The sequence below is a fragment of the Gossypium hirsutum genome, chromosome A06, assembly GCF_007990345.1.
Source record: "Gossypium hirsutum isolate 1008001.06 chromosome A06, Gossypium_hirsutum_v2.1, whole genome shotgun sequence".
Lineage (NCBI taxonomy): Eukaryota > Viridiplantae > Streptophyta > Magnoliopsida > Malvales > Malvaceae > Gossypium > Gossypium hirsutum.
This window is the reverse complement of record NC_053429.1, coordinates 4690024-4702044: the sequence shown is the minus strand read 5'-3', so window position 1 is coordinate 4702044 and position 12021 is coordinate 4690024. Positions and strand designations below refer to the sequence as shown.

General features: G+C 32.4%; 2 protein-coding genes across 8 annotated transcripts; both read right to left on the bottom strand.

The window, feature by feature from the left end:
- Positions 1 to 564: 564 nt before the first annotated feature.
- On the bottom strand, positions 565 to 2786 carry LOC107901460 (14-3-3 protein 7-like). Its single transcript, NM_001398549.1, has 7 exons — positions 2682 to 2786; positions 1890 to 2196; positions 1722 to 1809; positions 1505 to 1614; positions 1156 to 1304; positions 973 to 1007; positions 565 to 865 (listed from the first exon to the last, which is right to left on the bottom strand). Exons 1-7 carry the CDS (start codon positions 2740 to 2742, stop codon positions 860 to 862), a joined length of 756 nt encoding a protein of 251 aa, NP_001385478.1. The 5' UTR covers positions 2743 to 2786; the 3' UTR covers positions 565 to 859.
- A 4843-nt stretch (positions 2787 to 7629) lies between these two features.
- On the bottom strand, positions 7630 to 11620 carry LOC107901461 (5'-adenylylsulfate reductase-like 4). Of its 7 annotated transcripts, none has more exons than XM_041114951.1 (7): positions 11529 to 11620; positions 10983 to 11203; positions 10223 to 10410; positions 9988 to 10112; positions 8681 to 9153; positions 8189 to 8330; positions 7630 to 8078 (listed from the first exon to the last, which is right to left on the bottom strand). In XM_041114951.1, the coding sequence occupies exons 2-5, from the start codon at positions 11181 to 11183 to the stop codon at positions 8702 to 8704; spliced, it is 966 nt and encodes a 321-aa protein (XP_040970885.1). In that variant the 5' UTR covers positions 11184 to 11203; positions 11529 to 11620; the 3' UTR covers positions 7630 to 8078; positions 8189 to 8330; positions 8681 to 8701. The 7 variants fall into 7 exon arrangements, with proteins under 7 accessions (XP_040970885.1, XP_040970886.1, XP_040970884.1 ...); XM_041114952.1 differs by having other exon boundaries at positions 8691 to 9153; XM_041114950.1 differs by having other exon boundaries at positions 8691 to 9153; positions 11436 to 11619.
- Between the last annotated feature and the right edge of the window lie 401 nt (positions 11621 to 12021).

The following is a 12021-nucleotide window of genomic DNA, read 5'->3' as shown; positions in this document are numbered from 1 at the left end:
CTTTGATAGCAGACGAAATTATTGTTGTTGGTTGTGAAATGCCATGGAGGAGTAGTGGGGCGGCTATTGTATTTGCATAGATGGTGCGGAGAGAGTCCCATTCAAGTTTGGTGGTGGGAGCTACGGCGACAAACGTCGGATCACAAAAGGCATAATTGCATGCTGTATTAATTGGTCTTGACAAAAACCAAACAACATAATCAAGATTCTCAATTTGTGGATCTCCAGCCGTAGAAGTACGTGATGGAGCAAGAGAAAAACCATCAAGTTATGCACACAGAGGCAAAGCCAGATTGTTGATAAAAGGGTCGGAATATTTATATAAAATTTGACCCAGCCCGCATGAATTTGATCAGAGTTGTTTTGTTTTAGCAACAATTGGCTAAACAGTAACTACAATATTGGTTTTGGAACTTGCCTCTCCTTTAGATACCATGGGTTTGAGATCTAAGTATGGATTTCTTGAAGACTTCGTTCTGGATGCATAAATAAACCAACTCCCACACTCTAGGGAGCTGCATTAAAAAGAAAAACTGGACCTTCATGCTATGGCTATGACCCAAATTCCAAGCAAAGGCTCAAGCACAAGTGGGTGATTGAAGAAGTGAAAGCAAATAATCACACATCGCTAAAAGACAACACAAAAACTGAAAACAAAATATGAGAAAAAAACATATTCAATCGTGTTTAAACATAAGAGAAAGCAGGGTCACAGTCTGCAAACATTTTGGCCAACAAATTGGATACAAGCCATAGGTCACAAATCCGGGTATTACTGCGAGTTGAAAGTAAGGCACTCTAACGGCAAACTCTTTCCTACCTCGACAAACCAGTCTTAGAACAATGCTCTTCCATCGAATTAACTCTGCAAAGATAGGAACAAACAAAATTTAGTAAGCCAAAGAAAGAAGTTTTATTTGTTGAAAGCAGAAGGAAAGAATGAGAAAAGCTCAAATTTTAACTTTTTCTCACCTCTGCCTGAGGCTCATCTCCTTTCGATTGCTCACCTAGAATATCATTTGCAAAAAGGAAAGTATCAGTGGTAGTTGACAATAGAAGTTGCTAATTCCAGAAGGCATAAATATATAAAATTCAATGAGATAAACCTATATTCGCTTACTAAATCACAGATAAATACACATGCAAAGCATTTACCTCCTTCCTCCGGCAGATCTGAGGTCCACAAGGTGAGATTATCCCTGAGAAGCTGCATAATTAGGGTGCTATCCTTGTAAGATTCTTCATTAAGGCTATCAAGCTCAGCAATAGCCTCATCAAAAGCTTGTTTAGCCAGATGGCAAGCCCTGCTCAAACCATTGCATCACATTAGATATAAACAAGCTGCTAAAGTGGAACTTACATCAGTAACTTCAAGAAACAATGGCTATCACAAAACTATTCCTCAAATTAGCAGTAAATGAACCATTGCCATCATTGTCCCCAATGAAGAGAAAATTTTCAAAGATATCACATGTGTGAGCGTGTGTATATATAGCACTCTAACCTCTCAGCAGAATTTAATATCTCATAGTAGAAAACAGAGAAGTTCAAAGCCAGGCCAAGTCTAATTGGGTGAGTTGGCGGCAAATCTGAATTTGCAGTAGTGGTGGCAGCCTACAATACAAACAATAACAAACACCGATATCAAAATGGACGGTTTGATGAAGGGTAAGAAGAGAGAAAAAACAACAAGGATAACTGGGGTGGTAAGTTGCACACACCTCGTAAGCCTTAAGTGACTGATCAGCAGCTTCTTTACGATCCTCTCCGGCTTTAAATTCTGCCAAATAACGAAAATAATCTCCTTTCCTGTTAACAATAAAAGGGAAGGAATAAGGACATAATCACAACTATTGCCTACAAAAACATACAGGCAAGATAATCCTCACATCTTGTAATAGAAAACAGTTGATTCCCCTGTCGAGGAAGATGGAATGAGATGCTTATCAATGACGGATAGTATATCATCACAGATCTTTGCAAGCTCATCTTCAACCCTCTGCCGATACTCCTTTATCCTCTTCACATTTTGTTCATTACCCTTAGCTTCCTCCTTCTGTTCGATCGAAGACAGTATCCGCCACGATGCCCTTCTTGCTCCAATCACATTCTTATACCCCACAGATAACAGATTCCTCTCTTCTACAGTCAGTTCAACATCCAACTTGGCAACATTTTTCATGGCCTCGACCATTTCTGCATTAAAAAGGTTTTTAACAACACAAACCAGATTTCAAATGAGCTAAAATTTCAACAAAACATAAGATGAGTCCCACAGATGTAAACGAGTATGATTCAACAGCAGCGTCTAAGCACAGTCCAAACATAAACTTTCAGACGAAAGTAAAATCATACATTTTTGTTAGTCCAAATCCAACTTTTTTGCTCCTAAATAAGCTAACCTCGTTATCTTTACTATCCATCTACTGCCTAAAAACATAACCTTTTTTCAGTATATCATCAAATCAAAAGTAAAGCTCTTCTTGTCCCCAAGAATACAGATCTTTAAGCTAAAAAACAAAATAAATGAAAAAAAAAAAAGTCCGCCTTCTTGCATTGGAAACAAAATATCAAATTTCATTAACAAACAGGTAGATCACCTAAAATAAAGTAAAATCAAAAGGTAATACAAGAACAAAAGATTTATTATGAACATTTAAGTATTAAAAAAAAAGATTTACCGTCATATCGTTCAGCTTGCTCAGCAAGCCTTGCCAAGTAAACTTGTTGCTCTCTTTCCATGTTCGTCGCTACTTTTTCTCTATTGTCTCTCTTTTCGTTCTTTTAGGTTTTGCGGTTTTTGGGAGAGAAAATGAGGGTATGGAAGGTAAATAAAACTGCCTTTTAGGGATGAATCTGACCGTTGGATGTGGTTTGATGGGGGGAATTAAATCGACGGCTCAGATTGAGTTCTCTGGTGAGGACTTCGAAAAACCAAAAAAAAAAATACGACTTGGAAAAGTAGAAATGTTTGGTGAGGGGGTGAGGGTGTAATACTAAAATAAGAGCGGGTGCATGTGATGAAGTTTGGACCGTTGGATTGGCGATTGTGAATCGCATGATGATGAGGATGTTGACTAGGACGACGACCAATGACTTTCTATAATTTCTAGGGATAATTAATAAATGTTGGACTTTGTCGTTGTCAAGTTCGTTTGAATACAAAACTGTAAACATTTTTACCCTTCTTCTTCTTTTTTTTTTTTACTCTGAAAAATGCAAAATAATAATTTAATTATTTTTAGATTAACTATTAACTACAAAATTAGCCCTTAAATTATACCATCTTTCACTTAGGCATCTAATTTTCCTAAGCCTAATAGGATCTAACCCCAAAAAAATTGGATAAAAAGGAATAATTTCGAGTGTGATTTGGTTATCAGTTTTGGTATTGAGATTAATCATGATATCTTCTTATTTAATGATAAATGAGTTATAGTAATTAACGAATAACTTCAAATCACCTATCTTTCTTCTGGTTGTAAGTCGAGTGTAAGAACAGTTTGACAATTAATCATTACTAGTCAAAAAATCCCAAAAATCTCTTAGAATTTAATTCATCGATAATTTTATGAATTAAAAAGATTTAACTCTAATAAACAAATTAAACTGTGCGGTTTATTTAAATTAAATAATCCTCATAATGATTAAGTACAAAAACAAATATTTATCTCGAAATAATCTCCAAATTATCAACTTGATACACATTTCATGTATTGCCAAAATTATCCAAGTTAAGTACAAACTATCCCACTTAGCATTCATATATTCATTATCCAAAACTTGTCGAAATTATCAACTTAACTCAATCTCCATAATTAACAACCAAATTAAGCAAAGAGGTATGATTAAAATAATAGTTCTACAACCATTCCCTTGACAATAAATACAACAGCTTGCAAATCTAGTTAAACAGACAAATCCTTTAGCTACAACATAGTTAAACTTCTTAAAGTCGACATTGTATCAAACTTGTCAAGACACCATAATTATACAAAATTCAAAATCATGAACAAATTTTATTTTCATAAATAAAAGTTATTACGACACGCAAATTATTAAATTATTTGGTTCAACATCAATAAATGCTCATATCTTACGATATCATCTTTCCAGTAACATGTATGGTCATGATTGAACCACATATTAAAATGTCAATTATTAGCACCAATATAAGAATGTATAATATTTTATAACATATGCTTGTAATTTTACTTTCTAACAAGAGGAAAATTGAGATTCTTTAAAGATATAAGCGAAGTCCACCAAACTCTCATAATTATAAAATCACAAGGAAACCATTTACTTCCTTGTTTCTTATTTTATACGCCTTACATAGTGTCTTGCATAGCCAAAACAGCAAGCTCCAATTATATGTTCTAATCAATTTTAAATTAGATAACAATAGGAGATACATGGCTTTGAATTGAGTTGTCAAACTTTTTTGGCATCAGCATACCTTAATTATCCAAAGAATGTACGTTCTAACATGATGTTGAATATCTTTCAATGTTGGATTCTCTAGAAGATGCTCGAAGTGACTTTTTAATCATGTTAACTTAATTTTAAGCCCATTAAAATCACTTATGGTCGGTATATGTTTTGAATGCTGCAACAAAGACCCCAACCGAATTGAAATAAAAAAATTCTCATTACTAGACGCTCGTCCGTTAGAAAGTCCTTAAATAATGCTACATCTTCTAGCATTATTGTCATATCATCGCATGGGAGATGAAACATACGAGTCTTCATTATTCAATCAAGGCATAGATGAATGACGGCACAGAAGTAAAATTGCCAATTTGACTAGCGTGATAGAAACCGACATCTCTTAATATAGATGAATGGTTCTGTCATCAAGTGCATCCTTCTCCATATTACTATGACATTGAGCCATTAGAGAATACGTTATTGTTGTATTTTAAGCAACATGTCCTTTCAATCTTAATAAGGGACAACCATTATAGTATGCTTCAAAGTTTAGATTTAAAAACTCTTGAGCATGTATGATATGAAAGAATGTAGAGAAGGAAGGGTTCGAGTTTTCTATAAAAAAACATAACAAATGGGAGGAGCTATTTATAAGTTTTAGGGTTGAGGTTCTATGAAAGCTTTTAATAAGACCTCCACACGCATAAGTGGCAAGGTCAATTTAAATTATTATTCTCCTCTTCAAAAAAACCAGTTGTAGGTTACAATTACATTCTTTTGAAATTTTTACAAAGACTTCAACTAGAGATGACAATTCGAATAGCAGATTAGAATATTTGTAGATATTCGATCTATTTTTTTGTGGATTTGAATATTACATGTTTAGATTATATTTTATTTCAAAATTTAAAATTATTATCAGTTGCATAGATTCAAAAAAAAATGCAAATATCCATTACTCAAATCCACATTACTTATACAAATAATGGATGTAAATTCGGATTCAAATATCCAAATTCATTAGATAAAAAATGCACATATATTTTATATATATAATCAATCTCTCTATAACAACCACCCGTTATAACATTGTTTCACTATAATAATCAAGTTTCTAGTAGAATTGACTTTTTTTATGTTTTATTTTAACCCTTTATAACAACTTTTAACTTATAACAACAACAATCATAGTTATGAAGTACATTCTTTATTAAATTAGTTCTTTGAAACAACACATTGCCTTAAATTTTAAGTAAAATTATAGTTATTTCATATAAGTAAGCCTATTAATTATAATTTATTAAATTAAAATGTTATTTTAATAAAATGTATAAATTTCAAACAAAAAATTATTAATCATATTTTATTAAATAAAAAAATTCTTCAATGAGTAGAATTAAAGGATATCAATTCAATAAATCATTAAATTCCCTTATCAAATATTTTACTATGAATTTAGAACATCATAAACTATAAATTAATTATTTGAATTTAATAACTAATACCGATTAATTGAACTTGTTATATTTATAAACTTCATAATTAATAATGTGAAATAATGTAAAATAAAATATACATAAAGGTAATACAATCGCCTGCTCTATGTTTTTAAATTTTGTTGATTTGATTGCCACTTTACTTTTTTTTTAATATAATCTTACTTTCTTTATTTGATCAAAATTCACGATATTAATTTTATTTTAAGTTTACAATAATTACATTTCTATAACAACATATTGTATATATGAAAGAGTTTTAGTTTATTTGAATTCGGATTTTTGTGGATATGAAAATCAAAAAATGATTGAATTTTTTTAAATTAATTTTTTTTAATTTGAATAGTAATACTCGAATAAACTACGAATAATAAATGGATTTAAATTATTATAAAAAAAATATGGATATTCGACATGCTGCCACTCCTAATCTCGATGCCCAAGGATATAAAGGTCTATTTAAATATTATCCAAAGTCATCTTAAAATATATAAGCGGATACAATTTAAATTTTAAATATGTTACAAAGAGTTCGATACTCATACATGTCGAGGTTTTATTAATCATTTCATAATTATTACATTGATTCCAGTGAGATTAGAAAACTAGATAGTACAATACTTAACTAAATTTGACACTGATTGATGTTAAGATAACCTAAAATAATATATTCAAATTTTGTCCAATTTCTTTTTAGATTTTTCCCAATTCTTCATCCATTGTGCATTGTATTCTGTTGATGCATAGATCAAATAAGGCAGCGGCCGTGATGGTATTGGCCAGTTCACCTCATTTAGGATGGAACAAGGAGCGGATTGTTTTGGTGGCCAGATAATGGAGGAAGAGAGGAGAAGCAGTCCCTCTACTGTTTCCTTGTCTTATTTTATATATAGGGCTTGTTAATGATAGCCTTATATATTTAGGTTGTCATAGGGAATGGGGATGTGACTAACGGATCCCTTGATGAGACTTGATAAAATTTTATATGTATAACAGTTACATCTCTAGTCAAAGGAGAGGTTATAAGTGACCGTATCTAGGACAAAAGTATGAGCAAAGCCTCTGTTTTGTACGCTAGTTTTTTTTTTTTGAGAAGCGAGTGTCAATTGTCAAATTACATATATTTAGTATTATTGAAAGTATACAAATATAATATATTTTGTAACTTTGTAAATTTTAACTAAGTGATTTAAGAGGCTTAGCAAACTTTGTAAATTTTAACTAAGTGATTTAAGAGGCTTAGCAATGAATCTACTATTAGACTAGGTGAAAATTTTCATCTCGAGGTGTAAAAGAAATAATATGTGAATGGTGAATAAATCTTATCATCTCAGTGTTGAGACGGATCTGAAGGGGGAGACACTGACTTTGGCCCCCAAAAAATAAAAAAATTTCACATAACCCTCTTATAAATAAACAAACTATAATTGATATATAATAAAATTACACTTTACCCCAAAATAAAAAAATTTTCAATTACACTTTAACCCCATAAAATTAAAAAATAAAAGTTATTTAATCCATTCGAAAATAATGAAATTATAAATTAATACATAATAAATTAATATTTTGATTTATGAAAAAATTATAATTAAATTTCAATCCGGATAGATTTTACTTTGTAGTGATTAGTATTGTACATGTAGCCGGCGAAAGGTACATGTTATTATTCTATCTATATTAACTTTGAAAATTTGGGATATAATGGAATCTGCCTTATCTTTGTTTTATTGTATATTTTGTCAACCATATACCTATCAGGCTGACATGTTTTAAGTGAAATTATGTACAGCTCAAGTGTCATTATCTATTCAGGTTTCTAAAATAGCGGCTCTTGATAAACTATGGGGTTAATTAGTTGTTTTCCTAATACAATTTCTTGTACAGAAAGTATTTGGCATCATTTGAAGCAAATGGGGTTTCAGTCACTGTGCATGAATGCAGTTTGCTAAAAAGCTTTTCCACTTCATTGACCATAGCAAACCTGTATGTAGTTATATGTCCCTGTGTGTACTTCCAGTTCCAGAAAATCTGCGATTCTTTTTCTAGTTTTAGGGAAATATAGCTATCTGTACACGACCAAGATACCAGCCAGTTCCGACTCTGCATTCTGCTGCCCTTGTCCACCATGAATATTTGTTGACAGGTGACCTGTAATGGAACCATGAACTTTCTATAAAGCATTTTCATAATTGCTCGACTTTTCTGTGTCACTTGCAATGCAAACTAAAGGTTACATTATCATCATTGATGGTACTTACCTCTGGAAAATTCTTCTGTTCACAGATCAACAAGAACAATATTCCCCATGAGGACATATTCCATGCTAGCCCATCACTCAGTGAAGCTCAGTCTTTGTTTGAATTCTTATGCTTTAGGTAGATAAGGGTTTCTATGTACTGCCTGAAAACATTTTGTACTTCAAATAATAATATGTCATATGAAAAAGTCTACTTTGGAATGCAAATATGCTTTAAATAGAGACAAAGGCTACACCAATAGTTGATACATTGCAGTTCTCAGTCTGGTTCTACTCTGTGACCTATTCACAAGCTGCAGTGCCGCTTATTGCAAAAGATGTAATCTAAAATCATATTAACAAATGAAATTTAACAGCTACTGAGCCAAGATACAATAACATGATTCAAAGATTTAAACAAAACACCAAAGTTGGTGTTTGAGAAAATATGAAACAAAAAAAAGCTCCTGCTTTCAAGAGGTCCCAGGCAAACTTTTTCAGGGAAAACAAATACCTATCCATACCAGCTAATGAGTCAGCGGCATCCAGTTACTGGCACAGCACGGCTTGTGTTGGCGTCACCGATTGAAACAGTTGCAAGGGATTTAGAGGCCCATGCTCTAGCATTCATTGCACCTTGCAAATTGCTTCTCTTGCAAGGTTCCTTCAGGGAATTAAACAACTGAATTGCTCGTTTTAGATAGGCCAAAGGATGTTCCAACAAACTCCCTAACTTCAAATTTCGAATAAGCAATCTCCAAGTGAAATGAGCAAATACAAGCAATGTTGGATACAATAGGTAAAGCAACCTAAGCAGCACAAAAGTGGTAGCCAGTGCTAAATAGGTCTCTTGTCTCAGTAAATTTTCAGGAGATCTTGCCCATGGGAATGGGCAACTTTCTGGCTCAGTGCTACTATGCTTCTCATGATTTGACAAATGTCCAATTTTGTTCATTGATGCTTTATCCAGAGACGACTTCTTAATGCCTAGAACCATGTAACATACTCATCAGAAAATTAAAATCGGGCAATAATAATGAAGAAGAAGAAAAAAGAAACACTATAAAGTAAATGGTAAAGCAAACAGGTAATGCAAGTTTTTCATAGCCTGCAGATATAGAATATTAATAAATAAATAAATAAACATCATATGAAAGCATCACAAATCATTATTACTTGGTGGGGAAATTGTTGCATTGTTTCATTGGCAACCAATGTGGGGGAGAGAAGGGGAGAAGTTGAAAATTCATTAGCGTCCATGCAGAGAACAAAAGACAATTTCAGGCAATGTCTGAACTTTGGCTTGTGGGATTCACAGATAATAGTATAGATAATAGGATAATACAAAATTGATGAGTTAGTTGTCTTCATTGAACTTATTTTACCTAATTTCCTGTCATCCTATCCAAGTAGGATCACGCAATCTTATGAATAGAATTAGGACTACAATAGTCCCATGCAATAAAACTATGGGGGATGAGATGGGTACATTCTAGCTTTTGCATGCACCAAAAATAAGAAAAACTGAATACAGTTTACAGTTCAAAAATGTCTTCTCACTTCTATCCTAGAAAATTCAAGGTCTTATGCACTGAAAACAACCAAATGCATGATCAATTGAGCATCAGACAAGTCAATCACCATTCAAGAAATAACATAAAAAGAAAGAAAATGAAGAGTGATAAACAAAATAAAAGTACGCCATATTGCCATTAGACAAAACATAAGGATAAATTATCTCTATTCAGACTTCTAAATGAATCAATTCAACATAACATACGGAAATTCAATTATTCAAAAGTTGCAGAACAAAGGCCTTACCAGTGACAAGACCATAGAATGCACCTAGAGATTCAAAAGTCCGGTTTCCAAGATAGCGCACATGCATTGTAGAATTTAAAAGGAAAAGAGTAGGAAACCCATGAACTCCATACTTGGAGAGTATGCTGAAGAATCACAAGCACCGCTATTTAGTTTAACAAGATATAATGATATATATATATACACACGCAATCATAACAAGTAAATAGCAAATGACAAATATTTGTTCACAAACCTTGGCCTGACAGCCGATTCTTCGATGGCAAAATGGGGGATGGAAGGATAGGAGGAAGAAAGGATAGCGAAGGTCGGTCTAAAAGACCTGGAAAACGGGCACCAAGACGCATAGAAAAGCACTGCTACATAATCATGACTGTTCTTGTGGACCATGTTAAGCACCTTTTGCAACGAAACCTCATCTCCCTTTGCAGTGACAAAGAGCAAGTGATTAGTAATTGTACAAACAAAAAGCATAATACTCGAATTCAATGCAATCCTAATATTGACATTTCAGAAATGTTAGTACGATTAGACCAAATGCAAGAAAAATAAATAAATAAATAAAACCTTGATGAAATTTAATGGTAGGCATAGCTCCATGTCCAGTAGGATCATTACTTATCTATACAATTTATATCCAAATGCAGAATATGGACGAATAAAATTTTAAGAAAGAAAAAAATCAATCAACTTATTTACAGCTCATAATAATAGGGAATTTCCTAAAAACCTACCAGAAACGTTAAGATTGTAGGTTTCTAAAGCGAAGTTTACTCCTAAAAGCAGCCAAAATGAAAAACCCTAAATCCGTTCCGAATAACAATATCTTGAAGGCATAGTTATCAGCTTATAGCTTCAAATTTAAAAAAATTAACAATATTTTCTCAGCCTAGAACAAAATAGACACAATACAGCATCAAATCAGCCAATAAAAATAATAAATTTTCCCCTGAAAAGAAAAAATATATAAAATTGAACAAATTATGCTAAGGTACCTCGGTAACACCAACGAAATCGATAGATTCAGTGAAATCAGAGTTAATGGGACAGTAGGAGTCTCGGAAGTCAAAGATCGCGTCGGAAATTGATTCCTTGAGACAAAATGGAACCCTAACGGGACCGGTGACGGCGCATGGTAGCATCATCCACCACAAAAGCAAAATTAGGGTCCCCGTTTGCCATGCCTCCTTACCCATCAACGACCGGCAACGGATTACTGATTCACACAATAGAAAAAAAACACGGTATCGCCAATTATTTTTATAAAATAAATACCCTATAAAGGGATTTCCAAAATTGAAACTGCAAAGGAGAAAATAGGGATTAAAAACGGTTGCATTTTAACAGATGAGATGAATTATCATGGTAACAACATCAACAACAATAATAATAAAATAAAATTAAGATGGTATATTATTTTTTTTAAAATGGAGCAAATAAAAAAATACCAGTAGTATTTTATTTTCTTTAATTAGTAAAATCTTATGTTTGGAAAATATGAGAAAAAAAGAGAGAGAAGGGAAACAGTAAAGCTCAGACACAGAGAAAATGGAAAGGATGAAAAGATGATGATTCAATTTGATTTGTTGCGCCACGATGGTGTTTTCTTTTCCTTTTTTTTTTTCCCCCAGATTTGATATTTTCAATTGGGCGGTTAATATATATTAAAAGTATCTGTTCTTTTTATAAATTTAGAACTTAGTCCATATATTTTTTTAATTTCAAAATTTAGGTTCAACAGTTTGATAAGCTCGTTTTGTTCAATTCAAGTTCATTAAAAAGTTATTTTTTAGTTATATTGCTACCGAGTAAATTTTTTTATTTCAAAATGATATACCAATAAATTTAATAGTGTTAACATCTAGACTTGGATTTTGAAATTTGGAAAGTAGAGGGAATAAATTCCTTAAAATAAAAGTACATGGATTGAGGGACCTATGGTATATTTTAACCTAATTGATCCTTTTTTTCTTGGTTAAAATGTGCTATTAGTCCCTATACTTTTATAAAATTTGAGATTTAATCCATATACTT

Bases quoted from the DNA above. Each gene is read 5' to 3' on its own strand.
- LOC107901461 (XM_041114947.1), bottom strand. From the start codon at position 11,183: ATGGGTAAGGAGGCATGGCAAACGGGGACCCTAATTTTGCTTTTGTGG. The intron at 10,113-10,222 runs GTTTGTGAACAA...GTGATTCTTCAG, and splicing joins GAATCGGCTGTCAGGCCAAG to CATACTCTCCAAGTATGGAG. The intron at 9,154-9,987 runs GTAAGGCCTTTG...ACATGGTTCTAG, and splicing joins ATTCTATGGTCTTGTCACTG to GCATTAAGAAGTCGTCTCTG.
- LOC107901460 (NM_001398549.1), bottom strand. From the start codon at position 2,742: ATGGAAAGAGAGCAACAAGTTTACTTGGCAAGGCTTGCTGAGCAAGCT. The intron at 1,305-1,504 runs GTTAGAGTGCTA...TGGTTTGAGCAG, and splicing joins ATATTAAATTCTGCTGAGAG to GGCTTGCCATCTGGCTAAAC. The intron at 1,008-1,155 runs GTAAATGCTTTG...ATGATATTCTAG, and splicing joins AGATCTGCCGGAGGAAGGAG to GTGAGCAATCGAAAGGAGAT.